At 41.5% G+C, this 13867-nt stretch overlaps 1 protein-coding gene across 1 annotated transcript in view; it reads right to left on the bottom strand.

The window, feature by feature from the left end:
* Positions 1–12397, bottom strand: part of LOC128572501 (zinc finger protein 595-like) — a gene marked incomplete at its 3' end in the record, with an annotated part of 30416 nt that extends 18019 nt beyond the window's left edge. Inside the window, exons 1-3 of the mRNA XM_053572543.1 lie at positions 12185–12397; positions 1485–1611; positions 930–1025 (exon numbers count right to left, since the gene is read on the bottom strand). Of these exons, the coding sequence (XP_053428518.1) occupies positions 930–1025; positions 1485–1611; positions 12185–12397 (436 nt within the window). The remainder of the gene's footprint in view (positions 1–929; positions 1026–1484; positions 1612–12184) is intronic.
* Positions 12398–13867: the final 1470 nt, after the last annotated feature.

Genomic DNA, 13867 nt, shown 5'->3' with positions numbered 1-13867 from the left:
GCAAAAATACACAAATATTCTTATGTTCTGAAAATCAATCAAATAGCAATCAGCTTTTGCAGTCCTGGTTAAGCCATAGAAAGTTCTTTTTTCTCACTGTAAACTAGAAAGAACATCACTGAAAACTAAACTCCTTCTAAACATTTAAAAGAAAAGTCCAGGCAGCTATAATCCTAGCACTCTGGAAGGGCAAGGCAGGTGGATTGTTTGAGCTTAACCAGTAGGAGTCCAGTCCATGCAACAGCAAGACTACGTCTATTAAAAAGAAAAACTAGCCGGTCATTGTAGCAAGCACCTGTTGTTCCAGCTGCTTGGGAAGCTGAAGCAAGAGGATTCCTTGAGCCTGAAAATTTGAGGTTGCTGTGACTATGACACCACGGAACTCGACCCAGGGTGACAAAGTGAGAGTCTGTTTCAAACAAATTTTAAAAAATTAAAAAGACGATTAGGGCCAGGCATGGTCGCTTATACACATAAACCTAGCACCTGAGAGGGCAAGGTGAGAGGATTGCTTGAGTTTGCGAGTTTGAGCAAGTGCAAGACTCTGATTCTACAAAACAACAACAACAAAAAAAAACTGTAAAAATATTAGCCAGGCCTTGTGGAGAAACGTGTACTCCCAGCTACTTCAAAGGCTTAGACTGAAAAATCACTTGAACCAAGATGGTTAAGATTGCTCTGTGCTATGCTGATGCTATGGCACACTGGCCTGATGGCAATACAGTGAGCCTTTGTCTCAATGAGAAAATAAACGTAAGGAATGAAAACAAGAACAGAGGTGCCTTTATATAACAAGAGAAAGAAACCCTGGCTTCCCAGAAATCGTTTCCAATTAAGCAGAGCTTCCCTAATCACGTTACATTGTTTGGTTTCCACCTTCAACTTTGGACCTCTGACCAGTGTTCTCTGCTTTATTCACTCCAACCTACCTGGGTGCTTGACCACCGTCTGCTGAGTTTTCACCTTCCAGGGTTCTTTTCTTTGCTCCAGACAAGTGACAAGCTCTGGCTTAGAGACAGCGAGGCCTGTTTCATTAGAAAAAAAGATAATATGACACTTGGGCTTCACCAGTTAACAATCTAATAGCTTCGTAGAGTAGAGAACACAACATTTTAGAGAACCTTGAAGAATAATCTAAAAATAGAGGTTTCTCACAGAAACTTTAGAATATTGTAAAAGCATTTAAAATGCTCCACTACCCAGTAGTATGGAAATAAAAATTGGTGCTAGAAACTAGCCTTAAAGGTATGGGCAACAATTCTAAGCCTCTACATTTTTGACATTACTATCAATGTAGGGAAGGATATAATGCCAAGATAACATTTGAAATATACTTTTTATACACCAAGAACTTACGTTTTCCTTAGAAATAACAATCTGAAACTAATGCAGTCAAAGAAGAATCTCTACAAAACCCACCTACAGAGAAACAATATGAAATGCTTAGTGTACAGTTAAGAAATGTGTTTGTACATTATCCTCACCAAGGAAGACCAGGTGTCTGTAGGTCTCTAACATGACATCCCGATACAAATTCTGTTGAGCAGGGTCCAGGCAGTCCCACTCATCCATAGAGAATTCTATAGACACATCTCTGAATGTCAACAGTTCCTGAAAAAAAAAAAAAAAAAACAAAACAGTGTTTATCATGACACCATGGGAAGATTTAATTTCGTTTTTACATAGATGAGTGGGTGAGAACTTTTTTGACTTACATGACTGAATGGTATTATGTGATAAGTATAGCAGAGAGATACTCCCTCATGTGTTCTCTAACACTGAGGAAAGAGGATGGGATAACATCCACAAACCCAGTATAGATGCTGTGCTTTTTGGCTTTACAATGCAAAAATCAGGCCACCAATACAGGCATGTGGATTCTTGCACCTACTTACATCATACACTATGACCTGTGCATATTTCTTATGTGAAAATATCATGGTGAGGTAAATGGAAGTCCTAAGATTTTAACATGTGCAAGCATGAACTGGAGATCTTGTCAAATAAGTTTTTTGTGTTTTTTTTTTTTTTTGAGACACAGTCTCCCCGTATCACCCTTGGTATAGTGTAATGGTGTCACAGTTCACACCTCTTGGGCTTCAGAGATTCTCTTGCCTCAGCTTCCCAAGTAGCTGGGACTCCAGGCACCCACCACACTGCCCAGCTATTTTCTTCTTGCAGTTGTCACTGTTGTTAAGCTGGCCTGGGCGGCGCTGAAACAAGCCAGCCTTGGTGCATGTGGCTGGTGAGTCACCCACTGTTCTATGGGTGCCAAGCCTCAAATGCAGTTTTTTATTCTGAAGATATTGGGTGAAGCTTCATTTTTGAATTTTCAACATGCTCAACAGGGATGCCAATATTTCTGTCCCATGATAATATTTTATCACACGTGAGACTGGATTTATCCCAGTTGAATGTTGACCCAGTAAACAACCATTAGAGCCTTTATTTTCCAAACAAGATATAAAAGAGAATCTCAGAAGGTACATATGAGTTGATACTCTCCAGAAAGTATGTAATCATATTCTGGTAAAAACCTCTTAAAAAATTTTTTTTTCAAAGTTGATACAGGCTTGGCACTTGTAGCTCAGCAGCAAGAGCGCCGGCCACACACACCAGAGCTGGTGGGTTCAAATCCAGCCCAGGCCTGCTAAACAACAATGACAATTACAACCAAAAAATAGTCAGGCTTTATGGCAGGCACCTGCAATCCTAGCTACTTGGGAGACTGAGGCAAGAGAATCACTTAAGCCCAAGAGTTTTAGTTTGGTCTCAGTTTTGACACCAAGGCACACTACCCAGGGGGACAGCTTGAGATTCTGTCTCAAATAAAAAAATGCTGACGGTACAGATATCTGCCCTCTCTTCTAATCTCTAATGCTATCTTTAAAAACTCTTCTTTACCATCCTAGAAAGCAAGGCTTTTATAATACTTCTGATTTTGAGAATTTTGAGTTACTTTAGGCCGTTCATGCCATCTTCTGTAAAACTGCACGTGTGTCACCTTATTTTTCACAGCACTGAGGGGGCTTCTGGACTGAAACTGAACAGTACATAGTCCCCTGCTTTGCTAATATCCAATGACCCAACATCATCCACACCAGGTAATATGAGGATCCACTTATTTCCATTTAAAATAAGCACAAGGGAACAGTTACAGAACTACAGAACATATTTTTTTATAAACATAAATTTGTGATGAGAATTCTCCAAGGCATATGGGAATTTGGATGGACAGAATGGAGAGAAGACACTGCTGTATACGGAAGGGAGGAATATTTCTCAGAGACTCTTCACTATTACAGGAGAAGGGCAAAAGAGTATTTGAAACAAGCTCATTAGGCAAGAACATCACACGTAGAGGGGAAAAAGATTTCGAACTTCAAAATGTGAGATATTGCAGGGAAAAAAAAGGTAGTCACAACCTTGTGTTAGAACACATTTAGCTGAAAAGCAACCAGTTCTTTCTCTTTCCCTGCCTGCCCTTGATTTCCTTCTCAGATGAGATTACCTGGATATATATTCCACCTGTATCTTGATAGGATAGCTTTAAAGGCATCATCACAACCTTTTCATGTGCTCCCACCACATTCACAGGCTGAGAAAACTTGAAGCAAAAGAAATATATATGTATATATATATATACATACACACACACACACACACACACACATCTTTACCCTTTCCTGTCTTTATTACAGAATACAATTGGGAACAAGGAGCTTTCACATAAAGAACGAAGTATGACTTTCATATTTCTTGCCCTCAGGTGCCCTCCCCTGCTAGCAATTTCAGCCATGACAATGGAATGTTGGTGGTGCTGTCCTGTCCCCATGAAGCACAAGCACGGAAGGCCCTGTGACCTTTCTTGGGAAAAAAGGCTCAACACAATTTAAAACTCTCATGCTTGACACTGGCCTAACCTTAACATCACATGGGGGTAATAATTAAAACCATGTGGATGACACAATCCAGACTAACAGAAACTGTAAGAAGGTGGAATCACAGATGATGGCATTTCTTCAAACTGGCCATGGAATCCTACCTGGAAGCCTGGGCTGAGAACCACTCAGGTAAGCATCACCTCCCAGACTTTACTAGGCACACAAGGCATTCAGTATTCTGGGCCCCTCTAAGCATGTGATCCTGCAAGAGCAGCAATTACTCTATCTTGAAGCAAATACTCACTTTTTTTTTTTTTTTACAATGGCTATTTATGTCCTTGTTTAAGAATTTCAGGAATAGGTGTTTAGCAATTAACCATAGAACCAAGATTGGAGAACTCCCTGTGAAAAAAAAATGCTGAGCAGTTAACCTCCATTTCTGTCATCGTCCTGCAGACTGCCAGATGGCAAGTAACCTTTGCAACAAGCCAGGGGGGACCTACACATAAAGTTCCTGCACAAAGTTTCCCAAGGTCCTTTCCCCCTTTACCACCTTTTGGTCAGCTGAGGAACATGAGGTGGTCTTTCCAACATTATTCAGCCATCTCCCCATGTTGCTCTTGAATAAACTGAATTTTCTTGCAACAACTCTTGTATGTTGAGTTTGGCTTCGGAAATGATTTGTAAAGCTTGGGTTTGCCTCAAATTTTCCTGATTTTAAGTGGGTGTATGAAGTGGCTTCTTTGACAATTTCACATATTTGCTGGTGTTACTTCTCCCAGACTATAGTAACACTCAGCTGGAGAAAGTAAACACAGGATAGAGTGCCTTCTGCTCAACACTTCTATTTATTTAATTATTTTGAGACAGAGTCTCACTTTGTCACCCTCTGTAGAGTGGATGCCACCATAGCAACCTCCAACTCCTGCACTCAAACTGTCTTCTTGTCTCAGCCTCCTGAGTGGTTGTGACTACAGAGGCCAGAGACAGGGTCTGGCTCTTGCTGAGGTTGGTCTCAAATTCCTGACCTCAAGCAATCTAGCGCCTTCAGCCTGCTACAGTGTGAGCATTACGGGTGCAAGCCACCTCACCGGCCAACAGCATTTATTTATTTATTTATTTATTTTTGCCCAACACTTTTGTAATAACACAAATCCTCTCTTTTTGGGAAAGACCACCCACAACAATTGTGAAACATAGCATTCTATGCCCACCCTTTAAAGTGTCTAGAGCTGACAGAAGGAAGAAATATCTGAATGAAAACCTGAATTAAAAATTGCAAACTGTAAATTTGAGTCTTGGTCACATGTGGATGCAGCTAGGGCCCTGATTACATACATGGGAAGTAGGGAAAAGGAAAAATGGGGAAGTGGAAATTCTTAAGTGTACTCGATGCACATATGTGATCCAGCTTGAGTTTCTAGCCTCATATTCTCTGGATCAGTTGCAAGTCTAATAATATCCATTTTACAAAGAGGTGGCCAAGCCCTACAGAATACTTTGTAAATGTTTTGTGAAATTTTTAAGACACAGACTCAAGCTGTTGCCCTGCATAGAGTACAGTGGCATCATAGCTCATGGCAAAGTGCAACTTGGGCTCAAGCAATCCTCTTGCCTCATTTTTTCTATTTTTAGTAGAAATGGGATCTCATTTTTTTGTTCAGACTAGTCTCAAACTCATGAGCTCAAGCAATCCGCCCACCTCCGCCTCCTGGATTGCTAAAATTGCAGGCGTGAGCCACTACACCCAGCCTGTTTTGTGACATTTTTTTAACAACTATTTTGTAAATAAAGATATAACATAGAGCTATAATTTTGCATTTTCCCTATGTGTTGTGACTGTAGGGGCACTTTTTGTAACACTGTGTATTACAACTGCTCAAAAATCGATATTAAAAAAAGGCAGATGGAACATTGTGGCTTCATTAATTGGGACACCATGCACTTTGGTGTACAATTGTGTTCAGTGACAGGTAGGCTGAGATGAAAAGCGCCCTCTAGAGTAACACTCCATGGGACTCCTTTGGATGGTGTGTAAAAATACTTTATAATTACAAAGAGAATTTTTTCCAACTCCAAAATAACCTTCAAAATGGTAGACAGAAAATGAACTCCCACATTACACAATTAAAACAAAGTGTGATGTTCATCTCAGAGATTGTAAAGATCAACGAAGTCACCATAATTAGTCCTCACTTAAAAGACTTGGCAGCACCATTGGTTATATATAGTTCACCCTAAATTCACCTTACAATTGGAAAGGCCTTTAGTGTTTGTACCTACTATATTCAAAGGACAGAAAAATCTTCCCTTGTCTACATGATGGTAGATGGTTTCAAATAAGGAGCCAGGGGCACAATAATGGGATGTCCTGCACCACAACAGGAACTCTGACAAAGGTCACTATCTCATGGACTATTTATATTTCAAAGCAATGAGTCCTGGGCCCTAGAGAAAGACAGACCTGAATTTGAAAAGGAGGTAAGAAGATTATTTATCTGGTAAAATTATGTACTTATATTTCAAAGGCAGAAAAAAACGCTTACATACAAAATTTTCTAAATTAAAATCTTTAAGAAAAAGGAAGAGAGAAAAATCTTTATTTTTAAATTGGGGTATTAGTCTGGTATTTTGAATTTCCTTTTCCTCTTACGACAGGTCTAGGGCCACTTCCTTGAACTCATGGTCATAATTTCAGGAGACACTGACAGCCACCACAGAGGTAGCATGAAAGAGAGTTTATGGAATGAATATAATCAGAAGACAGGCGCTATCAAGAACCCATGAGAGGGGCAGTGTAGAGTTTGTTCAAGTATTGGTTGAGCCATTGGCCTATAAAAGAAACTAAAAATCTTAGGACCAAGTCTTCAGCAAAAGCAGAGGTCAAGACCAGAGGGTGAGTCATTTAAGACCTTTTTTTTTTTTTTAAAAGACAGAGTCTCACTCTGTTGCCCTTGGTAGAGTGCCGTAGCGTCACAGCTCACAGCAACCTCCAGCTCCTGGGCTTAGGCGATTCTCTTGCCTCAGACTCCCGAGTAGCTGGGACTTCAGGAGCCCGCCACAATGACAGGCTATTTTTTTGTTGCAGTTTGGCCAGGGCCAAATTTGAACCTCCCACCCTTGGTATATGGGGCTGGTGCCCTACTCACTGGGCCACAGTTGCCTCCTTCATTTAAGACCTTTTTTTATAAGAATAGTTGGTACTAACAACATGTATCAACCAGAATCTCAGGGAATGGAATTCCTTGCTGGGTTCCCATAAGGAAAATCACGTAATTGTACTTCTGGCTCTGCAGAAAAAATCTGTTTCACTCCATACTAATACAGTTTTTTAAAAGTTTATCTTCCCACGTGTATGACAGAGACAAGATCAATTCTTGTTGGACATATCCAAGGACATCTACTTAACTGATTCTTCCTTCACTCTCTTTTTCCATTCAGACATTCACCTTATCCTATGTAAACTGTAACTTTTTTTTTTTTTTTTTTGGAGAGACAGTCTCACTGTACCGCCCTGGGTAGAGTGCCGTGGCGTCACACGGCTCACAGCATCCTCTAACTCTTGGGTTAACGCGATTCTCTTGCCTCAGCCTCCCAAGCAGCTGGGACTACAGGCGCCCGCCACAATGCCCGGCTATTTTTTTGTTGCAGTTTGGCTGGGGCTGGGTTTGAATTCGCGACCCTCAGCATATGGGGCCGGCGCCCTACTCACTGAGCCACAGGCGCCGCCAGTAAACTGTAACTTTTCTAAGCTCGGCAAGAATGTACCCATTTTGCCTCAGTACCCATAGCTTCAGTTCTTTTTCCCTCTGTATGCCTTGTCATGTTTAAGTACCACAGTTCCCAAATACCCCTTAACAACAATCAAAGATCCATCTGTAATTTGTGTATTTTTTTCAGGAGTGTCTACAAACTTTGTCTTAACAAATTGGCCTTTGATTTCTATTTTTGCCTCTGTCACTTGTTTGGTGTGCCAGTGCTAGGGATAACTGCCCAGGCTGGGACATAGTTAGGCTTTTTTCTGTTCTATGCAGGCAGATTAAATTATTTATCATTGCTGGGGTGAGCAGCATGGCTGAGGAAGGGCCATGTTGTTGATACAGATTCAAGGTCAGAGGCAGGGAATAACCGAGGAGTCTGCTTGGCACTGGTGTAAGAAACGAGAGAACGCTCGAGGAGTAGAGGAACTGTGGGCTGGAATCCAGAGGGTAGAGCCTTGCCTGGGAGGAGTATGCACACATCACTGTCTAGTGTGCAGGTTCATAAAAGGGTGGGAATCACTAGGAGGCAGCTGAATGGGCAGAAGAAATCTGATCTCAGAGATTATCTCCTCTAAACCCACAGTATCCACTGACCCCAGGAGGAGAAGGGGAATCACTACACAATTTCTAGTGTGAAAGCCTGTGTGCCAGAGAACACACTCTCCCTTCCTATGACAGCTGAAATCTCCCTCCAGCCAGGGCTTCTGTGATGTCTTTCTTTAACAACACTTGTGACAGAAAATGCACACAGTTTGCTGAACAACAACCAATATTTCAATAGGAATTGTACCGGCAAAATTCAATTTGGACACCACCCAGAGTTAATATATATCTCACAAGTTTGGATCTTGGCCCCATCACACTGGTCTCATGTCAGATGACAGGGGCTAGACTGGAGGTCCTTCTATAATTTTGCACAACTCCTTGTGAATCAGGGGCTCTCATAACGCCATCCACAAGTTTAATAATAAGATAAGAGTACTCACAGAAATCAGCAAGCCACATTCCTTACATTCACCAATTTTATATAAAGTAGACCTCTCATAAAAATCTACATGAAGTCTGGGTGCAGTGCCTCATGCCTGTAATCCTACCACTCTGAGAGGTGAGGGTAGGTGGATTGCCTTGAGCTCGCAGGTTCGAGACCAGCCTGAGCAAGAGCGAGACCCTGTCTCTAAAAAACATAACTGGGCCTTGTGGTGAGCACCCGTACTCTGAGCTACTTGGGAATCTTAGGCAAGAAAATCACTAGAGCCCAAGAGTTTGAGGTTGCTGTGAGCTATAACACCATAGAACTCTACCAAGGGTGACAAAGTGAGACTCTATTTAAAAAAAAAAATAATAAAGGCTATATGAAAAGACATGTATAGGGCAAAGGAAAGTGCTGGGAGATGTTGGGGTTTATAATTCATCCTGGGAAGAGGTTGTAATTAAAGAAATTCCACATCCTAGCCAGACCTTATTGCTAAGGCCTGTAATCCTAGCACTATTGGAGGCTAAGGGGAGTGGATTACTTGAACAACAGAATTTAAGACCCGTCAGACCAAGAGTGAGACCCCTTTTCTACTATGAAAACTAGCCAGGTATTGTGGTGGGTGCCATTTAATTGGGAGGCTAATTCAAGAGGATAACTTGTGCCCAAGAGTTTAAGGTTGCTGTGGGCAATGGGGCCACAGTACCTCAGGGCAACAGAATGAGGGTCTATCTCAAAAAATAGAAAAAAACTTCCCCATTCTTTATGTTCTCAAGAACGACTCACTGCAAAAATCAACCCTTCCCATTATTACATGATTATCTTTATTTTACCTATGACAGACCAGGCAAGGACACTGAAAATTCTTATTTTTTTGCTCATAACCTGAGCTGAACCGTTCTCTCTTCAGCAGTCTAAACAAAATACTCTTTCATTAAGTTTCTCTCCTTTTCCCAGCACCTGAAGTTTGGCCAATTCTGACTTTAACATCTAACCACTATATAGGTCCCTACGATGAGCAGGCTGACTTCAAGGAGAAACATTTCCTGACCTAGCAGATGATTTCTCCACTCTCTATTCTGCCCTCATCTCCCACTTTTTTTCAAAACTTGTTTGTTCTTCTCTATGAAAGAAACCCGTTGAGTGTGATGCTTCCAGATCTTATAGTTGGAGCTTTCCCAAGCAATACTTCTTTACAATAAGGAAGAATTTATTTTGTTGGACAATAAGATGTAATTTCAGGCTGGGTGGCCATAGCTCAGTGGTTAGGGCACCAGCCACATGCTCTGGGCCTTTGAAACAACAACAAAAAAATAGCCAGGCATTGTGGCAGGCGCGTATAGTTCCAGCTACTAAAGAGGCTGAATTAAGAGAATCACTTGAGCCCAAGAGTTTGATGTTGCTTTCAGCAATGAGGGCATGGTATTCTTCCAAGGGTGACAAAGTAAGAATCTGTCTGAAAAAAATGTAATTTCAAATTTCTACTATTAAATTATGTCTACAAACAACCCCAGAACTAAACCTTCAGGAAGGGAACCGCATCACCCCACACTGTCATCAACCACATCTGCCTTTGGGTCCCCAGTTGTCCAGGGCTCTTCATCTCCTCTCAGTACAAAGGGCTCCTCCCATGGCTGGTGGGAAGAGGCTGTGACCCTGCAAGGGAGACATCCTAAGTCCTCAATGACCACCGTTTCCAGAACAAAGATTGACATTGACTTAGTCCCTGGACTCAGACCTTTGGCTTAGTCCCCAGACAAGGTTGTTCATTAACTCTTGAACGAGAAAATTTCAAGTGTTTAAAAAACCACCAAAATCCTGCAAACTTAGTGTCGATGTCAATAGTATAGATGAAAATTATAATGCACTTACATTACTTATGTCAGCAAACAGCAAAATTATCTATTTTTGCAGACAATAATGATGTCACTTAACTATTCAGTCCATGAAAATAAATCATTTAGGAACCAATCACCTGAGAACACTTCTGGAAGTTTGCAAGTCCCCATCCATAGTATTTAACATTAAGCTTCACTCTCCAGATGACAGAAAACAGAACAGAGTGTTAACTGTTACAAGTTTTCTACTCTAAGAGAGGAACTGATGTTTTGTGAATATTTATAATTCACCAATTGATCTACCACATTTTCATGTGGAAATGTATTCATTTTTATGAAGCCATAAAGCAATCCACACTTTGTCTTTTTCTTCTTCCTGGTATCATTGCATGCTTAAGCTCTGAGTTATCATTTGAAATCATAATCAAACAATAAGAGATTGCAGAACCTTACAAACTCACTAAGGAAGAAAGCAAAAGTGATTTTCTTTTTATGAATTAATAGGTGACTAACTATTTCATTCCCTTTTCTGAACTCTACTTCTGTCTTGCCTCATCAGGGGAATTTTTTAATTCTTTATGTTCCGTTGATGAACTACATTTTACAATTAATGAAAAATTGAAGCTGAAAAAAAGAAAGAAAACTTTTCAAGGCAAAAACTTCAGGGAGTGTCAATCGTGACTGGAACACAGAGATCACTCACTCATCTTTCAAGGAAGGTCACCCTATACCTTGGGACACGCTTCCACCCTCATTCTCTTCACAGAATTGATCAGTAGCCACTCTCCCAGGACAAACTGCACTGTGCCTTTGAATTCAGCATGAAGTGTGCGTACTGGGTTCCTGGTATTCCTTTTTTTCTTGAGACAGAGTCTCACTCTTTCACTCTGGGCATGGTGTCATGGCATCATAGCTCATGGCAAGCACAAACACCTGGGTTCCAGAGATCCTTTTGCCTAAGTCTTCTGAGTAGCTCACATTACACAGATTTATACTGCAATGCTTGTGTAATTTTTCTATTTTTAGTAGAAAGGGGGTCTTGCTCTCATTCAAGGTGGTCTCAAAATGCAGATGCTCAGGAAATCCACCCACCTCTTCCTCCCAGAGTGCTAGGATTATAGGCATGAACAACCTGGCCCAGCACTGTGTAGCAGGTTTCAAATTGCCTTACTGGGGGGATGGGTTACACTTATCCTTTGGGATAGTTTTCCTACCTTGAAATATCTGAGAATTCAGAGGGCAGAAACAGAAATAAGTTTTGCACTCTCCCCTGAATACCAGTATCTGAAGAGCTGAACAATAATATCTCCCAGAAACGAAAATTGAGGCTGGTATAACAAGGATTAAAGTTACAAAGAGGTAGCTGTTTACATGAAGGGTGTACTATGAGAGGACTGTCAAACTGAAAGGCATTCACTTACACCCCTGAGAGGCTCTAGACCCATACTTGCTATAGGGAAGAAATCTTCAGGACTCTGAGAAAAGCACAGCTATTTGGGAGACAGGGAGCAAAAAAAGCAGACCAGAAACCAAACTGCATGATTACAGCAGCCCCCTTCCGATACTTCTGTAAATCCTCAGGACACTGACAAGAGTATAACCATCCTGGGAGGACAGCTAGGATAGAAAGCAGGTCAGACACCAAATGGCATGGTCCCTGCAACCCCCTCTCCACCCTCCTACAATGCTTCAAGGCTGGTGTTCTTGGGAAGCAGGAGAATCTCCTACCTTGGTCTTGGATGGCTCTAGAGATAAGGCCTCTGTGGAAGATGAACAGCTTGTGAGGAAGGCATTAATGCTAATATCACTCTTGGACACAGAATCATTCACTCTGCAGCAATGACTTCCCTCACCTCTCGTGACCCCTTCCCACATTCCAGCTACATTAATAAAAGTCTCTTGAAGCTGTGTGAGGGGGGATGACTTCAGGTCAGACTCCATTCTGCTCTGCTTATCCTTAATCTCTGGACTGGTCTTCTCACTTTCTTATGCATCCCGGCCAGATTCAGGCTGTGACTTCAGGCTGTGCACTGGGAGAAAATGTCCCAGGGACTGGAATTTTTGGAACATTCCAGAAAGCATAGATGTTAGAGTCATCTTGAGACAAGTGCCAAGCTCAGGACAGAGAGAAAACAAGGAGTGAGGACGAATCACCCGCTACACTTATCACTGGGTAATATCAATGGAAAGACTTTCTGGTAAGGAGTGTGTCCCTAGGCAAGATAAAAGGAGGAAAGCAAAAAGATTGCTACCACCAAGTGTCACAGGATTACCGTCTGATTTCTTATTGTGAAACATGTCCAAAAATTCATAAAAACCAAAACTTTAGAAACAATCACCCACTGTTATAAAAGAAATCACAAACAACAAAAATACTGCATCTGTTTGACATGGAGAATAAAGAAAAAACAACAATTGATAATTCAAATTAGGTGGGAAGTTGGTAGTTAGAAAAATAAGACGGGAACTGAAAATTTAGGATTTACTGCAAGACCTAGAAAAGTTAGGCTGAGGAAATACAGTGGTAGATGTAGACTCCATTTGCTGTAGTTTTGAAAAATTTAGGGAGAAAACCATTCCCCTGTAGAGTGTCAAAATATTCAGGAAGCAATTAGGCTGACAGGGGTGGAGAACACTGTATTCCTAAGTAAGAAAACCAAACTTTGCCTTAAACTTATTGTTGTAGGAAAGACGGCGTGATAGAAAGAACCACCCAAACTTCCATGTTTAAAGGAGGAAGGGCTTCATTTCAGCTGGCACAGTCACAGTGGACTAAAGTCCCAAAATGGCCAAGCTCTCGACTGCCTCTGTCTTTTCTTTGTCCTTGTCCTTGGGTGCCCTTCTCATTGCTCAGTTTCCCTGGGCTTTTACAGAAGCAAAACAAGCATTGGTTTCAAGGTCCTGTTGCAGGAAGACGAGGCCCAAGGCAGAGAAAGAGCACCCAAACACCAAGTTTATAAGATGAAGTGAAAGAAAATATTACCATGAGAATGTAACCACTTCTCACTCCCTACTTTAGGAATGTGACCTTTTGTAACTGTTCCAGGAGATAGCCCCAGGAGCTGCAGCAAATATTTGACTGTTAGTCTTGTCTTAAGACAGTTGAATAGTGAACTAGAGTTCTTCTTATCTAGTTAGAGTCCCAGGTGTGTGTATTCTCTCTTACTTTATTAGAGCCCCTGGCATGTCTGCTATTCCCGCCTACTTTGTAGTTTTTGCCTTTATAAGTTTGTAAAAAACTGCTGTGCGGGGCTTGAGTTCTTGGCTCCTAAAAGAGTTGTGAGTCAAGCCCCAGTATACTGGAATAAAAATCCTCTTGCGTTTTTGCATCAAGCGACGTCTCTTGCGGTTGATTGGGGTGGTCAGAGCTCCGGGCTGAGTGGGGGGTTCTGCCCCAAGTCTTTCAGAAGG

The sequence above is a fragment of the Nycticebus coucang genome, chromosome 20, assembly GCF_027406575.1.
Source record: "Nycticebus coucang isolate mNycCou1 chromosome 20, mNycCou1.pri, whole genome shotgun sequence".
In the NCBI taxonomy this organism is placed as follows: Eukaryota; Metazoa; Chordata; class Mammalia; order Primates; family Lorisidae; genus Nycticebus; species Nycticebus coucang.
This window is presented reverse-complemented; position numbering and strand designations above follow the sequence as displayed.